Below are 22,029 nucleotides of genomic sequence, written 5' to 3'. Positions count from 1 at the left end.
GACAATCTGCGCGCCGGACTCATCGTCATTGAAGCCTGGTTTAGGGGCTACCGAGGGAGTCCTGGATTGGGGGGTATCTGGACAGCCGGACTATATCCTTTGGCCGGACTGTTGGACTATGAAGATACAAGATTGAAGACTTCGTCCCATGTCCGGATGGGACTCTCCTTGGCGTGGAAGGCAAGCTTGGCAATACGGATATATAGATCTCCTTCCTTGTAAGCGACTATGTGTAACCCTAGCCCCCTCCGGCGTCTATATAAACCGGAGGGTTTAGTCCATAGGACAACATACAATCATACCATAGGCTAGCTTCTAGGGTTTAGCCTCTCTGATCTCGTGGTAGATCTACTCTTGTACTACTCATATTATCAAGAATAATCAAGCAGGACGTAGGGTTTCACGTCCATCAAGAGGGCCCGAACCTGGGTAAAACATCGTGTCCCCTGCCTCCTGTTACCATCCACCTTAGTCGCACAGTTCGGGACCCCCTACCCGAGATCCGCCGGTTTTGACACCGACAGCGGGCCCGAAGATGAGCCTGTGTCACGGTTGCGCCTGTGAGAGCTCTAGTATTCCTGCAGACCAGTTTCGACATTGATGGCCTTGTTCACCAAGGTGGCGAAATCAGTAAAGTCATACACTAGAAGTGCGAGCTTGATGTCAGCTTGAAGGCCGTCACGGAACTTCTCTTGTCTGCGTGCATCAGTTGCAATGTCCTCTTCAGCATAGCGAGACAAGTCCAGAAACTCCCGCTGATAAGCTTCAACAGTTTTGTTGCCTTGGGTGAGGTTGCGGAACTCACGCTTCTTACGGTCCATGACTCCCTGAGGAATGAAGCGAGCACGGAAAGCAGCTTGGAAGTCTGGCCAGGTGATGATTGTTCCAACTGGCAGAGTACGCCTGTGACTGTCCCACCATTGAGCAGTGGGTCCCATCAAGAAGAAGGAAGCAAAGGTGACGTAGCTGGCAGGGGCTACATCAGCAGACTCTATCTCGTAGGTGATGTCACGGAGCCAGTCATCAGCATCCAGAGGCTGAGTTGAGCTGCGATACACAGTTGGGTTGAGGCGCATGAAATCCTGCAGTGTCACTTGGGCTGGCTGCTAGTTCATATTGGGGCAAGGAAACTGAGCCATCATATTTTCCATGAATTGGCGGTTCAGCTCTAACTGTTGGATCATACCAGCCATGTACTCAGGCGGTGGTGGGGCATGGCCACCACGACTACGACCACCTGGTCTAACCATCCTGCCATTATATAACAGGGGTAGTTCAGCATTGAGAATTTGCAAGGGCAAAAATCATTCATGACGAAACATGCATAATGAAAGGAACACGATAGATACTACATAGTAGTTGGCATATCTTACAAAAGAGATCATGCATAGAGTTCGGTACACAGAGTTCAGTACACAAACTAAGAACATCATAGGCGGCACGCAGGCTCGCGATGAATGCATCTAACACTAACAAGCAAGCCTACATCTGTCCTAGGAGGAACTGTGGAGGTAGGTGTAGCCTGACAGCTGGTAGTGACGAGAAGGGAAGTCCTCCACGCGAGTAGCCTGGGGTCCGCGGATACTCTGGTGCGGAACCCGACGCGCAGGTGGCAGGAGAGGACCGAGTGCGGGAGAGTAGCCTCCCACATCTGGCCAGCCGACACCCTGGGGCATCACGGTCCTGTCAGGGTAGATCGCAGAACATGACAGATCACCAGATCGGACAGAGGGGTGCAATAGCGTCAGAGCATGGTACAGGTGCCGACGGGTGGTGTACAAATCGTGGCGAAGAGCTCGGTTAGCTCTATCCAGCCCATCAGCATGCAGAACCAGGTTCTGATGGTAGAAGGGCTCTCGGGTGACAATGGAGTAGGCAGCAGTGTAGTATCCCTCCACACCAACATCGGATGCGATAGCAATGTGCCTGAAGGGGGAGGTGTCCAACTCCCGGCACTCTCCATGAAGACGTGTCAGAGCAGCATAAGCAGCATCATGGACTGCCATGTCGATAGTCACTCCAACACCATGAGCAGTGTGCAGCACGGTAGTGGAGTCATACTCCCGAGAGTAGAGGTGGACGATGGCACGGTACTGCTCCTGGTTAAAGTCCTGGTACTCCTCGTAGACGGTGTACTCAGGGTGCCAGCGATAACCCAGATAGGTCATCATCTCAACCAACACAGCAGGTGATCCTGAGGCACCAATGGCCGTCGTGTGGCGCACGACCTGTCTCGTGGGTTCCATCTGAAAACAAAGTTGTTTTCACAGGAGTCAAATGACAATGTGGATAATGTTCAAATACTACTCTAAAGAATAACTAGGGCTTATCCAACTTTGGGGTGAACATGGTCACCGGATCCTAATGTTAGAGTTAGTAAAATCGTTTAACCCGAGTAGGAGAGAGTTCAGAGTCCCAGAGTAAGGATCGAGGAGTAAAAGATCCTAATAGCACCCAAATGGCGACGTGGGCCCGTAAGGCACACAACCATGTTAGTAAAAGTTTTTGTAATGTTTAGACTCAAGTTCGGCCAAGGAGTGTGGAAGGGGGATTCCTACAGGCAGTCGGCTCTGATACCAACTTGTGACGCCCCGATTCAATCATACACTAATCATACACGCAAACGTGTACGATCGAATAAGGGACTCACGGGAAGATATCACAACACAACTCCACAAATAAAATAAGTCATACAAGCATCATATTACAAGCCAGGGGCCTCGAGGGCTCGATTACAAGAGCTCGATCATAGACGAGTCAGCGGAAGCAACAATATCTGAGTACAGACATAAGTTAAACAAGTTTGCCTTAAGAAGGCTAGCACAAACTGGGATACAGATCGAAAGAGGCGCAAGCCTCCTGCCTGGGATCCTCCTAAACTACTCCTGGTCGTCATCAGCGGGCTGCACGTAGTAGTAGGCACCTCCCGAGTAGTAGTAGTCATCATCGACAGTGGTGTCTGGCTCCTGGGCTCCAACGTCTGGTCGTAGCAATCGGGTATAGGAAGGGGGAAAAGAGGGAGCAAAGCAACCGTGAGTACTCATCCAAAGTACTCGCAAGCAAGGAGCTACACTACATATGTATGTATTGGTATCAAATGGAAAAGGGGGTACCATATGTGGACTGAACTGCAGAATGCCGGAATAAGAGGGGGATAGCTAGTCCTTTCGAAGACTACGCTTCTGGTAACCTCCATCTTGCAGCAGGAGAAGAGAGTAGATGGTAAGTTCACCAAGTAGCATCGCATCGCATAATCCTAACCGATGATCCTCCCCTCGTCGCCCTGTGAGAGAGCGATCACCGGTTGTATCTGGACTTGGAAGGGTGTGTTTTATTAAGTATCCGGTTCTAGTTGTCTTAAGGTCAAGATACAACTCCAAGTCGTCCTATTACCGAAGATCACGACTATTCGAATAGATTAACTTCCTGCAGGGGTGCACCACATTTCCCAACACGCTCGATCCCCTTTGTCCGGACAAACTTTTCTGGGTCATGCCCGGCCTCGGAAGATCAACGCGTCGCAGCCCTACCTAGGCACAACAGAGAGGTCAGCATGCCGGTCTAATCCTATGGCACAGGGGTCTGGGCCCATCGCCCATTGCACACCTACACGTTGCGAGGGCGGCCGGAAGCAGACCTAGCCTAGCAGGCATTCCAATCCCATCCGGCGCGCGCCGCTCAGTCGCTGACGTCACGAAGGCTTCGGCTGATACCACGATGTCGAGTGCCCATAACTGACCCCGCGTAGATGGTTAGTGCGTATAGGCCAGTGGCCAGACTCAGATCAAATACCAAGATCTCGTTAAACGTGTTATCTTGAAATAACCGCGAATGCCGACCAGGGCCAGGCCCACCTCTCTCCTAGGTGGTCTCAACCTGCCATGTCGCTTCGCCACAAAGATCCACACAGAGGGCTGTCGAGAAAGTATGTCCTTCCAGCCCCCAATTCGTGAATCAACCGCGGGTACTCCTCGAGCCGACCCGTCTTTTGTCACCACAAGTATCATATATTATGTATAAGTATATACCAGTGACCACCTCCAGAGTGATCACGGCCCGATAGTATAGCATGGCAGACGGACAAGAATGTAGGGCCACTGATGGTAAACTAGCATCCTATACTAAGCATTTAGGATTGCAAGAAAGGTATCAACAGTTGTAGCAACAATGACAGGCTATGTATCAGAATAGGATTAACGGAAAGCAGTAACAAGCTACACTACTCTAATGCAAGCAGTAGGGAGAAGAGTAGGCGATATCTGGTGATCAAGGGGGGGGGCTTGCCTGGTTGCTCTGGCAAGAGAGAGGGGTCGTCAACACTGGAGTCGTACTGGGTAGCAGCGGCGTTGGTCTCGGTGTCTAGCGAGAGAAGAGGGGGAAGAAACAATAAATATTAAGCAAACAGATGCATAGCGATGCATGACAAGACAAGTAGCGGTGCTAGGGGTGCCCTAACGCGGTATGAGGTGGTACCGATGAAGGGGGGAAACATCCGGAAAAATATCCCCGGTGTTTCGCATTTTCGGACAGATGAACCGGAGGGGGAAAGTTGCATGTTCGCTATGCTAGGGATGCGTGGCGGATGAACAGGCTGTGTATCCGGATTCGTCTCGTCGTTCTGAGCAACTTTCATGTAGATATGATTTTCAAAAAAATATATTAATTTATGAAATTTAATTAATTATTTAATTTAATTTGAAATTGGATTTATGACATCAGCATGATGTCATGCTGACGTGAGTAGTTAACAGGGGTTGACTAGGTCATACTGACATGTGGGTCTCGTGGGACCCACGTGTCATACACTGTTAGGTTAATTAAGGTTTAGGTTAAACTAATTACGGTTTAATTAAACTAATAGGTTAATTAGATTAATTAAATAGGATTAATTAACTCAATTAATTAATTAAATTTTATTTTTATTAATATTTATTATTTTATTTAAAAAAAGTTCTGGGCTAGGCCCACCTGTCATTGGCCCAGAGGGGCTAGTGGGCACGGGCGCTACGGGTGCGTGGGCGCTGCGGGCGCCCGTTAACGGGCGGAAGCCACGACCCAGCGCAGCAGGGCGCCGGCGGCCACGGCACTGGTCAGGGGAGGCCTAGGCCACAGCGGCCGGAGCGGGATGGCAAGTGCGGCGGTGGCCTCGGCACGCAATGCGTGGCCACCGGGAGCAGGGGGTAGGGCAGAGCTGGCCGCGACACGGTGGAGGCGAAGGGCGCCTGGGGGGAGCTGTTGTGGGGAAACACGGCGGCGCCGACGAGCAGTGGCAACGGGCGCAGCCGAGTAGCACGGCCGGCGAACGGGGGGAGCAGAGAGAGTCGCGGGGCTATGCGGCGACGACGGAGCGGGGCGACCAAGGTGCGGTTCGAGGCGGGGCGCGACGCGGGAAGGGGCTGCCGGCGACTGCGGTGGTGAGCAGCGCGGGGCCGGCGACGAGCTGCGCAGGGAGTGCGGAGCACGCGGGCGGCAGCGGCGAGGCCAGGCAACCGGTGGGCTCGCCTGAGCGCGGCCACGGTGCGACGTGCGCGGGGTTGGAGCGCGTCGAGACAGGGAGCGGGACACGGGGAGAGAGAGGGGGAGCTCACGGCGGGGGGGGGGGGGTAGGGTTCGCGGACAACGGGGGGCAAGGAGGACGTTGGGGACAACAAGCGACGGGGAGGCAGGCCGGTGGGAAAGTCCGGCGAGGCGTCGTCGGCGACGGAGTCCGGGCGCGGGGCGGCGCGCGCTGGCCCGGGGCGGAGGTCTCCTCCTGATCCAATCGGGAGAGAGGGGGGAGGAAGATATTTTGTGGCGGGGGAGGGGGGAGGAGTGGGGTGGCGGTGGCGGTTCGGGTTTCCGGAGGGAGTGGATAAGGGGAGTGGGGGGAGTGGGTGGCCGGCTGGGCCTAGTGGGTTGGCCCAGTTGGGCCACGGCCGAGGGTTTTTTTTTGTTTTCTGTTTTGTAACTTCTTTTCTTTTATTTCTTTTTTGTTTTAATTCAATTTAAAATATTTATGCATTTTCTAAACATGTGTTTTCTTCACCATAATTAACTATGTAATATTATGCACAAACCGAACATTTTTGTTTTAACGTTTGAAAATTTTTATCGTTTGACTTAATTTCAAATTTGAGTTTAAATCGGTTTTGAATCATCGCAAGGTTAACAACAGTATTCATGGTGACGTGACATCATTAGCGCCGGATTACTGTAGCATCATTATCCGAGTGTTACAATGAGCAAATGCGTCAAATATCATCTGAGGAAAAGAATTCGGACGCACTAATGTCTCACTTGGTAGCCTTGCCTGCATGGTTTTTTTGTCTAGTTTTTTCACGCCCCACCTCCCACCACCCTCCCATTCAATAACCAAATCTCTACTTTAAAGAAAAATAATCGGAAAGCAATTTTATCTTTTTAAAATCCGAGGCAATCTTATTAATTGATTAATCTCTCTCAGGGGAATGAGTCTGTACACAATCCCCTTTTTCCAAAAATTGGGACACAAACTGATTAGCTTGATTGAATTTTGCTCGGTGCCATGCAAGATGCAGCAAATCTCTCCTGAGGGAAAGAATCCGCAAGCATTCCTTTCTTTCCTAAATTCAAATATAATTTTATTAAATAAATTGACTCTTTACAACTGTCATGAGAAAATGCATCAAATATCATCTGAGAAAAAGTATTCGGATGCAATACCCTCTTTCTAAAAATCGGGACGCAATCCGATTAGATTGATTGACTTTCCCTCAGTGCCATGCCAGGCGCAGGTCAGATACTCCGATGTAGAGGCGTGCAAGGGCATGCTTGCCGCCTGCTGGGAGGGGAAGCGCAGGAAGACCGAGGAGCGGCACTACGTCCTCTGCCTCACCGCCTCGACGACGGAAGTTCAGTGCGGGTCGGCGGCCTGTGGCCAAATTTACACAGATGACACCAGCTAGAAGACGATCACGGGCGGCCACTCAATGACGAGTGAAGACCATGGGTGGGTGCCTACCCCAGTATCCTCTACATCTGCCTCACGCTGCCGCCCCACGGTCCCCATCAACGCCTTGCCGAAGGCCTCCCAGCTGCCACGATGGACGTTGGATGGCACCATAAGTAGTATCGGGTCTTTGCCACATTGCCTCCTGGTCGCACATCGACCATTCTGCATCTCAGTTCTCAGGTACGCAATTTTCTCAGGTGGATGTGTACTATTTTCTCAACTGAGATATTGCTTGGTTAAACATGGTTTAGTTATGAGGATATCGGATCGAGGTCCGATCTTGCCCTTTTACATGAAACAGTTCGTTTTTTTTTTCAAAAAGGGGATTTCCCGGCCTCTGCATCAGAACGATGCATATGGCCACCTTTATAAATAAGTAAATAGGTTTAATAAGGTCTTATAGTCTGAAACAAAAGTATCGACAAGCTCACAAAGAGCCACAACGCTAAAAACACAAAAGCCAAGAGGCCTCAACCGGCTAGCATAACAAAGATAGGAAAACTAATCGCCTATCCTATTACATGACAGTCATCCAAACCAATTGAAAATATCCCGTGCTATCATCTCCCACCGGACAGATCCAGTAACCAAACGCTCTCTGGCCTCCGTCGGAGTGAGTAACGACCACATATGAATCAGCGCAATGGCTCGGAATATAACCTGCAAAAAATGAATATTTGTTGTTCTGTTAAAAGCCAAATTATTTCTACGGTTCCAAATTGCCCACAATAAAGCACATACTCCTACGCGAATGTGTCTAGCTATTTCGGACACTATCCCAACAAGTCACGTTCCAAATAACTTACTGACATAATTCGGAGGAGTAATGTTAAACGCAACGTGCACCGTCTGCCACAAAACTTTGGCGAACGGGCAATAAAAAAAGGTGTTTGATAGTTTCATCCCGATCACAAAAACTACACCTAGTAGATCCTGTCCAGTTGCGCTTTACCAAGTTATCCTTTGTTAATATGACTTGTTTATGTACAAACCACATAAATACTTTAATTTTCAAAGGAACTTTGACTTTCCAAACATATTCGGAACTAGGAATGGCGCTAGAGTTGATGACATCGATATACATCGATTTAACTGTGAACTCTCCAGACCTAGTAAGCTTCCAGCACAACTGATAGGGCTGTTGAGATAGATGAACCTCCATCAGTCTACTCACAAAATGAAGCCACGTTTCCCATCGGTTGCCCACAAGCGTCATCCTAAAATGAATATTAAGGGGGATGGACTGCAGTATCGTTGCAACATAAGCATCACGTCGTTGAACAATACTATATAAGGACGGATACTGAAAAGCCGGCGGAGTCTCTCCAAGCCAGCTATCCTCCCAGAAACGCGTGGTAGTGCCATTACCGATTATAAACTTTGCGCTATTGAAGAAGGCTGCTTTGACTCTCATGAGCCCCTTCCAAAAAGGTGAGTCCGTCGGTCTCACTGTCACCTGGGACAAAGTTTTGGACTGCAGATACTAACTTCGGAGAATCTGCGCCAATGTGGGATCAATCTCAACTGATAACTTATACAGCTACTTACCGAGAATACATTTGTTTTTGACTTCAAGATTCTCAATGCCAAGGCCCCCCTGGTCCTTTGGTCGACAAATGATATCCCATTTGGCGAGTCTGTATTTTCTTTTTAGTTCATCGCTCTGCCAGAAGAATCTGGATCGATAGAAGTCCAGCCTTTTCCTAACACCAACTGGGACTTCGAAGAAAGACAAGAGAAACGTAGGCATACTCGTGAGCACCGAATTAATAAGAATCAATCGGCCTCCGTATGACATTAGTTTGCCCTTCCAGCAACTCGGTTTCTTCTCAAACCGATCCTCGATACACTTCCATTCTTTGTTTGTCAGCTTAAGATGGTGAATGGGTATACCTAAGTACGTGAAAGGTAATGTCCCCAATTCGCATCCAAACAATTGCCTATAAGCCTCTTGTTCCTCATTGGCTCTACGAAAACAGAACAACTCGCTTTTATGAAAGTTAATCTTCAACCCGATCAATTGTTCAAATAAGCATAACACCAACTTCATATTTCTCGCTTTTGCCAAGTCATGCTCCATAAAGATGATCGTATCATCAGCGTACTGTAGGATAGACACACCTCCATCAACTAGATGAGGCACCAAGCCACCCACCTGACCAGCCTCCTTTGCCCTACCTATCAAAATTGCCAACATATCAACCACAATGTTGAACAAAAAAGGAGACATTGTATCACTTTGTCTCAGGCCCTTGTGTGTCTGGAAATAATGACCTATGTCATCATTCAATTTAAGTCCAACACTCCTTTTTTACGTGAAAAATTCTACCTGGCGTCGCCAGGCTTCATCAAAACCCTTCATGCGTAAAGCCTGTTGAAGGAAAGACCATTTGACTTTATCATACGCTTTCTCAAAATCCACCTTGAAAACAACTCCATCTAGTTTTTTCGTGTGAATCTCGTGAAGCGTTTCATGAAGGACCACAACCCCTTCTAGGATGTTTCTGTCCGGCACGAAAGCAGTTTGGGAATGCTGCACCACAGAATGCGCAATCTGCGTGAGCCTATTAGTCCTGACCTTGGTAAAGATTTTGAAACTAACATTAAGAAGACAGATGGGCCTGAATTGCTCAATTCTCACGGCCTCTGTTATCTTAGGAAGTAGGGTTATCGTTCCAAAATTCAGTTGAAATAGCTGAAGCTGTCCAGAGAATAAATCATGGAACAACGGCAACAAATCCCCCTTAATAATATGCCAGCACCTCTTATAGAATTCCGCCGGAAATCCATCCGGGCCGAGATCCTTACTATTTTTCATCTGCGAGTTGGCCTCAAACACCTCTTCCTCGGAAAAAGGAGCAGCCAAAACATCATTCTCAACAGCAGTAAGTTGAGGAACATCCTCAATCCTAGACTCATCCAGAGAAACACAGTTATCCTCTGGAGGCCCAAACAGCTGTTTGTAATACTTGGTTATGTATAATTTTAGGTTCTCCTGTCCTAAAATCGTTCCTTCATCTTGTTCAAGCTGAAAGATTCTCTTCTTTCTGTGTTTGCCATTGGCGATCATGTGAAAGAATTAAGTGTTTGCGTCCCCTTGGACAACTAGTCGGACCTTGGCCCGCAGCGCCCACTTTAATTCCTCTTCACGAAGAAGCTCTTTCAATCTCATCTCCGCGTCAAGCTTGGCATGAAGCTCCGAGGCCGGCAGAACCATGGATTCGGCTTTTACATCTAGGGACTGAATAAGGGTAAGGAGCCTTTCCTCTTCGACCTTGTAAATCCCACTAATATGCTTAGCCCACCCACGTAGGAAACTTCTCAAGTGCCTGATCTTATTCTGCCAACGCTCAAGCGTAATCCTGCCTCCAGCATCCTTAGACCATTCCCTGGCTACGAGATCAAAGAAGCCGTCTCGTTCAAACCAAGCCATCTCGAACGAAAACGAGTTTTTATTTCCCAAGTGGGTAGCCTCACTCGAGTCTACAAATACATGCGTGTGGTCAGAAATACCACTGGAAAGTGCCGGAACTGTTACGAAGGGAAACTTCTGTTCCCATTCGACGCTAGCTAGTACTCGATCCAGCTTTTCAAACGTTGGATTTGGCAATGCGTTAGCCCAGGTGAATTTTCTTCCCGAAAGCTCTATCTCTCGCTGATCCAAACTTTCAATGATGGTATTAAACATAAACGACCATCTACTGTCGAAATTATCATTGTTCTTCTCCTCACGCCTTCTAATAATATTGAAATCACCCCCACCAAGATTGGAAGCTGCTCAGAACCGCAAATCCGAACAAGATCAGCTAAGAACTCAGGTTTGAGTTCGGGCTGTGCGGCACCATATACCGCCACCACAACCCAATTAAACCCATCGGCCTTCGACCGCACCCGAATCTTAACTGCAAAGTCTCCCATCACCACACTTCGGACTTCGAGCGAATCGCATCTAACTCCGAGTAAGATCCCACCCGATCTTCCTCTCGGCAGCAGACAATGCCAATCAAAATCAATACCTCCCAATAAAGTATTGAGAAACTGTGGCGAAAAATTATCTCTACCAGTTTCCGACAATGCGATAAAGTCTAGCGTATGCTCGATAGACGCCTCTGCAAGAAACATTCTTTTAGCCAAGTCTTTCAGACCTCTGCTATTCCAAAAGATTCCTTTCATATTTCGTCATGAATTTTTTTAGCAGTATGGATTCTAGCACTCCTACGCACTGCCGAAGCCGGGTGAATCTTCCGCTTCCACTTGCGTGTAGGCTTGTTCTGACGCTCCAGCCAGTCCTCATAAGCAGGCTCAGTGGACCTAACCACGATAGCCTAAGAGGTGTTATCCTCCTCCTCAGACTCAGGGAGGGGTGGTAGAAGATCCGCACAAAAATTATCGAGCACCCTGACCCCCAAAGCATCAATGTCGGAGTCATTCATGGGTTGTGATTTATCTACTACAATTTTTTATCTTCTTTTTTCAGGGTAAACTTTTTTCTTGCTTGTACTCAATCCATTGGTGCTATGAAGATGTGGACGAGTCACTCCTTTCACGCTACTTACTCCTAAAGAGGAATATGTGTTGAGTCAAACTTGTCTATGGATGACATGCATGGAGCGGCAGTAGCAGCTGTTACTTAGCAAGGTTGTAATGGGCAGGTCGGCAGCAATACTTGCGTCGTCGAGCGGAGGAACAGACGGTGCTCGGGATGGCACGCTGCATGCTCAAGGCAAAGCAGGTGCCGAGTACGTATTGAGGGGAGGCTGTGCTCATGACGTCTTCACCCTTCACCGCTCCTTCACAAGGAGCATCGACGGCAAGACGCCTTATGAGGTGTGGTACGGGAGGAAGCCCGACGTACGCTTCCTCCATACCTTTGGCTGCGCTGGACACGTCAAGACGACACGTCCACAGCTGAAGAAACTCGACGACAGGAGCACCCCAATGGTGTTCATGGCCTATGAGACGGGCTCTAAGGCACACAAGATGTACGACCCGTCTCAAAGCGTGTGCATGTCTCGCGCGACGTCATCTTCGATGAAGACACGTGATGGACTTGGGAGGCATCGGGGGAGCCCCGGGCAAGCAACTCCTTCACCGTAGAGTACCCAATGTACACTACAACCCCTGGAAGCAAGACCCTGGGAAGTGACACCCCGGAAAACCCGGGAGGTGTGGATCCAGGAATCGCAACCCCGAGAACACTGTCCACGGGTACGGTGTCCCCGGACACCCCAATGTCAAGCAAGGTGGTTCCCAGGCGGCTGTTCGCGACCCCGCCAACGGCGAGGTCGGAGCTGTTCGATGCCGACGATAGGGTCGGCGCCCCACATAGGTTCCGACGCATAAGTAAACGGATGTTTGTTTTCGGGAATCAACTTGGCATGAGGAGAAGTCACGAACCAATTATACCTCAGAGCATTTCCAACAGGCGCGTTGGCGCGCTAAAAAGATGTTTACGGTATCGGAATAGCTAGTTTTTGCGTGTCGTGGAGCGCTGGCTCCAGCGGCCGCTGCAAAAAATTGCGCGCGCCGCTCGAACAAAAGTGCTATTTTTTTACAACTCGATGTCTTCTCTTTCTACTCCGACTCGATACACATTCGACTCTGACTCGATACTCATAGATAGGCATAGATAGATAAATAAAAAAAGATACATAGATAGTTCATAGCATAGATAGACAAAAAAAAGATAGTTCAACTACTCCTCGTCGTCGTCCTCCTCCTCCTCCTCTGACTCGGTGATGTCCTCCTCCAACATCTGAATGAAGGCGTCAAGATACCGATCGTCGTCGGAGTCCCAGGTCGACGCTGCTCCTAGCTTGATGTTGAATTGAGCAGCCGCCTTCCACGTACGCCTGTCCTCGCGATAGGCGGCTCGCTCCACCCTCCTCTCCTTCCTCTCAGCCCTCCTTTGCGCGTAGAACTCGCACTCATTGATGATGTCCTGCGGGAAGCATCGGCACGATAGCGCCATGGCTTCCTCGTTCATCTCGGTGATGCCAAGACAACGCTCTCGCCTCCGGTTGCCGCGACGATCCTTGTCGGTGAAAAGCCGCGCGGGAGGCGCGAGCTCCTGTGCCCGCTCCCGCGTCGGCACGTCGGGGAAGTTCATGTCCCTACAAGGCCGCCGGAGCCGCCACATCGCCGCGTCGTACGCGCGGGCGGCCTCGTGGGCGGTGTCGAAAGTGCTGAGGCCGAGGCGCATCTTGCCGGACCAGATCTCGGCGTAGAAGGCGCCGAAGGGCCGCGTGTGGACGCCGCAATAGCCCGAAGTTCCCCGGTGGCGCGGCGGCTGCGATGCGAGAAAGAGCGGGGAGAGAGCGGAGGTGAGGCACAAAGCGATGGGAGGGCGCGGGAGGGCGTTGGATTTTATAACGCGCGCTGGACGCCGCGCGCCAAAACTAGCGCGCATCCTACCGCTTTTTCAAGCGCGCGATCCTTTCCCGTGTGCCTGAATTTCCCGTGCCCGTTGGAGCGCGCGAAACCACCCCGCGCGTGCTAAAACCTACTTTTACCCCATGCGTGTTTTTATAGCCACTGCTGGAGATGCACTTAGATGGTCAGATTTGTGGCCATAAAACCAACGCACGGGTTTTAACTTCTAGATTTAACACGGGAGTTCATAATATCTTTGGATTGAAATACTTTTTGGTCATATTGTATGACTCATCCATCGACTAGGTGGCGTATCCTATATACATAAGAAGTTGATCCCCACTATTCTATTTATCTCAACATGCACACATGCCATCTCATCAAAGGCCCACCACTACATGCATGAGAAAAAGTTTTCCATTATTAGTTGATCTCATGCATACTTTTCATCTCACCACACATGCCACCTCATTAAAAGTCCATTCAACATGCGTGGAAAAAAGTTTTCCATTACATTATGACAGATATTCAAAATATTTTCTAACTTTAGCTTTAGTTTATATATTATTAATTCAATAATGAAAGCTTCATACAACTAAGTTTTTGAAAAATATTGTAATCGATTCCCGCAGCAACGCGCGGGGTATTGTCTAGTATGATTAACTCGTCGATCTCAAGATCTGAGATGGGGTAATCTGTCGGGATGCTCCGAAGTGTGAGATGTTCATGCATGCATTCACATGATTAAATGTGAGTACTATTGAAAACTGAGATAACTCATATGTTTAGGTTTCTTGTGGTGGAACCAACTAAACGAAGTTCAAGTATTAAGTTTGATATCAATGGTTGCATTTTTTTGAATTTATTTTGGTCTTTCCAGTGATGAGTGTTTAGTGCGAGGAGACGTTCCGGCGAGTACAAAGGCATCTGTGAAGACCTTTGGGTGACTAAGCCGACACATCATATTAAGATTGACAAAGTCATCACAGACGTCTTCGTAGCCGACGAGAATGTCTTGTCCCATTGAACGGCCCCCCTCCGCCATCCGAGATCACCTCAGATGGTTTTCAGCCTTCTCCGGCATGGCAGGTAGCGGATTGTACTCCAACCAATCCGGATTCATCGACTGGGGTGTCATCCCGTGCGAGTTGAAGGAGGCAATGTCAGTCCGCATTGCACTCCACCGCTCCCGGAAGGACAGCACCCGGCCGACAGACGGATCGGTCTGCCACGACTCCATAGGTCAGGCTCACCAGGCGCTTGGGTCCTCTGGGGCTGGATCCTCGCGGTCCCATTAGCCAGAATGAATCTCTTTCCTTTTCCTCAGGCAGACTATGAATCCCACTGGGAATGAGTGGCCTGCCGCGAGAAGGAGAGGATAAGGGCCACCATGGCCTGCATCGCGTCAGGTTGATGCGGCGGGGGGGGGGGGGGGGGGGAAGGGGGGGTCGCAGAGGAGGAAGCCATCTGATGTGGCCATCTACGGGCCCACGGTCACCACCGATGAGTGAGATCTCCTGCGGGCCCACGGTTTGAGCTGCAGCCGATGTGGCCATCTGCTACTGCATGCATGCGTTTTATTTAACCGCGAGAGCGAGTGAAAGATGACACGTGCATCAGCATCATGCATGAATGACACGTGTGAGAGATAACACACGCACCAAAAGTGTAAGAGGCTGTTTGGTTCTCATGCTCAGCTCGCCACGCCTAAGGTGAGGCGCGCCACGACTTCTTAGGCAGGCGTTTGGTTCTCCACCCAAGTTAGGCTCGCCACAACGCCACAGGGCCTTTGCCGCAGAAAAATTCGCCAAATCTGTGGCGCTCGATTTGCCCGCCACACTCGCCGCGGCGCACCAAAGAAGCCGCGAAAATCCCCGCGGGCTTGATTAATAAAGTCGCCGCTTCCCTGTTTCCTCCCCAAAACTCTGCTCCTCATATTCTTGACTGCCATGGATGAGAGCCCTTCTCTCTCCTGACCGATCCAACTGAGGAGGAGCTCGCCGCTGCAATCGACCTTCTCTTCCCTGGTAAAAATCCTCACCACCGCAATAGTAATCTCCTCCATCTCCTCTATCTCATCACCTACTATTCATCTCATACATGCAGATCTGGGCGTTCTTGCTTTTCAAGAGAAAAATAGCAGCCTTCTTCCGTGATCTGCGGGATTTCCTAGTCTAGCAGCTGCTTGGTTCTGCCCCTCTTGCATCTACGATCTTCCTTCTTATAGTCAAAGGTCAATCTTGTTAAGAGCAAAGGTAACACCGTAATCCCCTTTTGGAATTGTTGCATTTTTTTAGATATTAATTGTTGCATATTTGTACGAGTGAGAGCATACATAAGTAATTTGTTGTAAAACATGTGATGTTAATGTAAGATTGGGCATCTCTCTGTGTTCTTTCTTAGAGATGTGTTAGACTGTTTATTTCCTCCATAATCTATTTAGTCATTTGTATTTATGTTGAATGAAAAAATTACACTATTCCACTCACTGATGCCATCATAGATTTCTTTTAATGATTTTATTGTTTCATAGATGGACCGAAGGACATTATGCTTACAGTATTACACGCATTATTATAACTGGTATATGTGGAGGAGAAGATTGCTTGCAGCCATTCTTGTGTGTTTAGCCATGTACTGGTATAGGATTAGTGCCCAAAAAAGAAAGAGAAAATCTATAACTTATGCTCCCATGTTCGAACGAGATGTCGAAAGGATGTCACGCCTAAACCCTATGTATTATGGAACCGAAGCTCACTGCATAAGTGAGTTGCGCATGCGGAAATATGTTTTTCACAAGTTGTGTGCCAACCTGAGACGTCGTGGTCTGCTGGTGGACACATTCCATGTAACAGTGGAGGAGCAAGTTGCCATGTTCATCCATGTTGTGGGGCATAACTGGAAAAATAGATCAATTGGTTTTGAGTTTTATCGATCAGGCGAGACAATTAGTAGGTACTTCAATGCTGTTTTAGATGCGCTGTTTATCCTTGCCCGTGATGTCATATGCATTAGAACTATCGAAGACCTGGTATGCTACCCCCATATCGTGGTGTTCGATATCACCTAAAGGAATATAGGGAAGCTAGAGACGCTGAGAACCCAAGGGAGTTATTCAACCATCATCATTCCTCACTTAGAACAACCGTTGAAAGAGCATTTGGTACCTTGAAGAATCGATTTAAAATATTTGCAAGTCAGCCATTCTTTCCTCTGAAAACACAAGTAAAAATTGTGTTTTCTTGTTGTGCGCTCCATAATTGGATTTTAGAGGATGGTCCTGATGAGTATGTCTATGATGATGATACTTGGTACTCGACCCTTCCACGGAGTAGACGACATCGTCGTGACGTTTATGAAGAGAGTCAGGCATGGGCACGCAAAAGGGACGAATTAGCTCAAAAAATGTGGGAGGATAAATTAGCAGAACTAGCAGCTCAAGATCAAGATGATTAAGAAGTTAATTTGTGATCTATCATGTTTCTATGTTTCAAACATGAGTATTATTTTGTTATGTTTGGCTGTTATGTTTTTGTTTCATGTAAGACTATGCTGGTTGTACCTTTGTTAACTTGTAGCACTTATTTTCTCTTCAGTAAAATTGTTGGTTGTTTCATGTTTATTTGCCCTCACCTATTTTAATTAAAATGACTCACTCCATGAGAAACAGCGATGGCTAAGGGGAAGGGGAAGGCTGATGGTGATGGGTGCTCTCGTGAGAGGACCATTTCCTGGGCTGATGATCAGACCAAGTTTATGTTGGATTGGTGCATTGAATACATGAAGGAACAACATGCAGAATTTAGGTTCAGGAAGCATCATCTCATTAAGTGTGCTGATGCTTTAAATAGGAAATTTGCTATGGGGGTCACAATTGCTCAAGTTGATCGATACCGACACTTCAGACACTACAAAGAAAATTGGAAGTACATTGTTGCAGCAATTAGCAAGAGTGGCAACGTTTTCGATGATATTAGATGTGTGATAACCATTTCTGAGTCTGAAAAGTCTTGCCTCAATGTACGTATAATTTAGTTTCTTTTTTGAAACTTACTATGGCTATTGCATTTAGGAACTTAATTTTTGTGTGCCTGTAATGCAGGATAGAGCAAGGCGCTTGCTTTCAAAGCCCATCAAGTTCTACTATGAGATGCAAGAGCTATTCACAGGCACTAGTGCTGATGGTTCTTTGGCCATGGATCATCATACATGCACAATTGATTCTGATGACTCGGATAATGATGAAGGGTTGTATGACCTTAACTGCTATCCATAATATGAGGGCCCTCTTGAGGAGGATTCTGACACTTTGCCAACAACACATGGCCCTAAAAGACCTCCAGTTCATGTCGGTGTTGATAATTCCTCATCTAGCACTAGCCGAGTTGGTACGAAGCGCCCAAGAGGTAGCAGGTCACCTAGTAAGAAGCGACAAAAAATCAAGAGTCGTTTCGCGGAGTCTGCTGAAGAAATCAACTCTACATTGAAGTCACTCCAGCAATCTCTTGCTGCCCCTGCTCCTCAAATGCCCCAAGTAATTGATCCATATGCTAGTTTATGGCACAGGTTGGAGGTACTCCCAATTACCATGGATCAAAGAATTACTGTTGGTATGCACTTGTCTAGCAAGGAAAATGAAGGTTTGCATGGTTGGTTATGTTGTGCAAGTGACAAAACTTTTGAAACTTGGGTTTGGAAGTTCTTTGACAAATATGATGTTTAGGAGATAGCAACCTATGTGGTTTGCTAGTTGCTCACTTGAGATGTTTAGAAGATGGGAACTTTTGGTATTTAGGAGATTCCGATGTGTCTGCTTGCTGCTTTTGGGAGTTGAACTTGTGCTACACCTATTGATCTTTTGATGTGTAGTGAAACACTTTAATGTAAGGTGGCTGGAACTTGTGCTATGGTTATAACTGTTACTTCATGACTTTATGAATGATGGCTGGAACTTGCATGCATCTATCTTATTTTGTATCTTCATACTGAATTGTGGTTGTGACTTATTTTGCACATATGATATTTAACGGAAAATGATCCATGTTATTTTTATGGCTATTAGTACTGTAAAAAAATCTTCTTACATTTACTAGAGCATGTTGTAATCTGATTGGTTTGTAACAAAAATGGCATAATACCACCACTCTAGCACTAAGGTGATTCTAACCAGATGTGGCAGGAAACCAAACATAAGCCACAGTTTTTTGCCAAACATGTGTGGAAGCAATCCAAACACACACCACACAAAATCTGCCACACCGAACCTAAGGCATGGCTATCAACCAAACAGTCTCATTTTACTACACATTGTGGCAAGCCACACTTGTGGCTAGTGACTAACCTTAGGCCAACTCCACCGCGCGACCCTATCCTGTCCGGCCCCGTCCGTTTGGGGTAAAACGGACAAAGGAGGCGGACCAGCGCGCGACGGCCCGGACCCATCTTGTCCGTTTTGTGTCCGGGCCAACCCATTTCGAGCGCAAACTTGCGCCTGGTTTGGGTCACGGCGGACACCAAACGGACGCGCGCTCGTCCGCGTCGGGGACGCGTGGCAGGCGGCCGCCCACCTCCCACCCACCCATTTCAATGCGCACGAGCGGGCGGCCCCACCTGTCATCCGCACGTCGAGCGGTCGCCGTCCTTCTTTAAGTGGGAAGCATGGACGGGTCGTCGTCCACACTGCCCCGCGCCACCCAGCGGCCTCCTCGAACCCCGACAGCCCCGAAACCCTAGCCCGCTCCTCGTCGAGCTCGCCGGCCGCCCACCTCGCCATGGGCTTCTGGAACGGCAAGGGGAAGCACGACCGCGAGGCCGGCTCCTCCTCGGGGCGCCGCCGTGGCTCCGTGAAGAAGGAGGAGCCCGCGTCTCCGCCGCGCTCCTCCCGTCGGGCCCCCGCGCCACCGCCGCACTCCTCCCGTCGAGCCCCCGCGCCGGCCCCCTTCACCATTGCCCCTAGGCCCTCCGGCGCGCGCGACCGGCAGTACATCTGCGCGGACGTGTGCCGGAGGTACTGGGAGACGAGGACGCCGGTCCCGTGGAGCGACGCCCACCTCCCCAATGGGTGGCATCTCTCCGTGGACCGGGTGCCCATCCCGCCAGTGCCGGTGACCGGCCGTGCACGGCGCGACGAGATCAACCGCCGCCGCCTCCTCCTCGACGACCTGTACTACGACCACAGGTACGCCCCCGACTCGCCGCTCTGGGACACATGGCTCCAGGACGAGCACGACGTGCGGCGCGCGTCCTACTTCGCCGACACCGTGTCGGGGCCGCGGAGGCCACGTGCAGAGCCGCGCGGGCGTACGCGGGTGCGTGGCCTGACGCCCACATCGTCGCCTTCCCCGTCTCCGTCGCCCCCTCCCCCTCCTCGCATGACAGCGGAGGAGGAGGCCCGTCTCCTGCAGCGTGTCATGGACGATTCCATGAACACGCACGACGAGCGGTAGTGGGACGGCCTGGAGGAGGCCATGGCCCTCTCTGCCGCCGGGGACGTCGCCTTCCCCGTCAAGGAGGAGAGGAGGGACGACCCGCCGGCCGCGTTCCAGTAGTTGCTGGGCCAGGAGTAGGGCTGGTCCTGCACTGCTCCGGAGATGGCCGCCAGCATGGGCGTGAACTGGTGCCCCACTCCGCCGCGGTCACCGGAGCGGGAGGCCTCGCCACGGGAGGAGGTGGTGTAGGCACCTCCGGCCGTCCAGCCGGCCCCCGTCCACCACGCACCTCCGGCCCACCTCTGGACGCCGCCGGACTACGTCGACCTCGTCAGCGACGACGACGACACCGGCGGCCAGTGAAGACGGCGACGGCCACGGCACCGACGGGCGCGGCAGGAGCGCGCGGGAGGCGGAGGCATTTTTTTTATTTTGTTTTATATGTTAATTATGAAAAATGGGCCTTTTAAGTGGCCGTGGAAACTGGGCCATATTGTGGCCGCCCCCTATATATATTTTATGTTTTTTTAAAATGTGTTTATTTAGTTTTTTAGTTATTTTGTTTTAGTTTTAATATTTCTTTTATTCACGTCCACCCCAGACACGATGTGGGATGATGGCATCAGGATGTTTATCCCTTTATGAAGGTGTTGGTATGGAAGAAGTCGACTTAGTCATAAGTGTTTTATTTTAATTGCATTTTTTATTTACTCTACTCTACATAATAATTTATTAAAATGGTTGTGTGCATTGCAATGATGCAGAGGCTGGGGATTTCCACCTTTTTTTTGAAAATGATTTTTCCAATTACAGCTATAAATAAACCCGGAATAAAAAGTATACTATAAAACATGTACCTCCGATAATGGGAGATGGGATTAATCAAATAGAGTATCAATCATATAAAAGGTGGGAATCCACTTGGACAGCTAGACAGATAGTGACCCAACTCAACACTCGCCCACTCTTGCTCCAGGTAGCCTAGGAAGACGCTCTAGGCTCTATCTTGAAACACATATCAAGTATGGCTCTGCTAGCCATGTACAACCATGCATGTACGCAACAATAAATTCATTACTCGCTCCGTTTTAAAATGTAGTGCATGCTTTAAAAAAATGTTGGACATATCTATGTTTCTTTATGTTTATATAATACACTATCGACATCTAAAATACTAAATAAATATAATATAAAATTACACTTGATGAATCTAAGGGCATCTCCCACGCCGACCGGAAACCTCCCGCATGCATTCGGACCGAACTGTTGGGACGATGCAAGTCATTCAACGGTGTCTCGTATTTGTCCACGGATCGGTCCGAGTGTCCGTTTCCCTGCAAACCGGATGCTAACCAGGGGAGCTTTGTGAGAGTCCGGACACCAACCATGAGGACTCTGACACCCCCGTCCCACCTAAAACTGAGGGGGAGTCGCACATTTGGACCTGGCCACACTATTTCCGTGCCAAACCCCCCATTTCTCCATCTCCTCTACGATCCCGCTCCTCTCACCCAAATTCCTGCCCTCATTCTTCCCCGTCGCCCGCATGGACCCGTACGGAAAGCTGCCGGCGACAATGGAGGTGCAGGATTTGGCGAAGGCGGTTGCCCGAAAGATCAACTTGGCAACACGACAAGCCCGCCACCTCTAACAAATGGCAAAGGAGGCTCGGATAGCCAGTGTGCCCGAGCAAAAAAAAAATCCATTTTTTTGTACGAACTGCCAAACTATGATAATTTTGTGATCGGCCATTTAAAAACTATGAACATCAACCTTTTTTTGTTGTGATCGGGTGCTATGCATTTGAATTTCATATTGGTTGGACTTGGGTAGACGTTTAGGCAGTGCCGTAGCCAGGATATGGCTACGCCCCGGGCTAGCTTCGGTGGAACAGTAATTACTGTAGCTACACCATACGACTGTAGCTACAACACGCTACTGTAGCTACCATATATGAAGTGTAGCTACCATATATGAAGTGTTTTCCTTCCATGCCCCGGGCCATGGCCTAGCTACGCCACTGCGTTTAGGGTATGTGGTTGGATGACCGGCTCCTACATCCATGTCCACATATTAGTCCGAAGCAGTCCGTGGACGGATACGGTGTTTGATTTTGGGGTCAGCGTTGGAGATGCCCGAATGGTTCTAATTTTATTTTGTGGATGTTGATTTTTTTTAACTTGATCAAACATACACATCTTTAACTTTTAGAAATGAAAATATGCACTACATTTTGAAATGAAGGGAGTATCGCACCAA

At 49.1% G+C, this 22,029-nt stretch overlaps 1 protein-coding gene and 2 pseudogenes across 1 annotated transcript; all 3 read left to right on the top strand.

Annotated features, from left to right (window-relative positions):
* Positions 1 to 15,875: 15,875 nt before the first annotated feature.
* Positions 15,876 to 16,412, top strand: LOC147967120 (uncharacterized). Its single transcript, XM_087531050.1, has one exon. It carries the CDS (start codon positions 15,876 to 15,878, stop codon positions 16,410 to 16,412), a length of 537 nt encoding a protein of 178 aa, XP_087387176.1.
* Positions 16,413 to 17,014: 602 nt separating this feature from the next.
* LOC147967119 (uncharacterized) lies at positions 17,015 to 18,065 on the top strand (annotated as a pseudogene).
* A 1,048-nt stretch (positions 18,066 to 19,113) lies between these two features.
* LOC147967118 (uncharacterized) lies at positions 19,114 to 20,133 on the top strand (annotated as a pseudogene).
* Positions 20,134 to 22,029: the final 1,896 nt, after the last annotated feature.

This window comes from Triticum urartu, chromosome 6A (assembly GCF_056163025.1).
Source record: "Triticum urartu cultivar PI428250 chromosome 6A, HENAU_Tu73, whole genome shotgun sequence".
NCBI classification, from domain to species: Eukaryota; Viridiplantae; Streptophyta; class Magnoliopsida; order Poales; family Poaceae; genus Triticum; species Triticum urartu.
The sequence above is the reverse complement of the archived record's forward strand: the minus strand, read 5'-3'. Positions and strand labels throughout refer to the sequence as shown.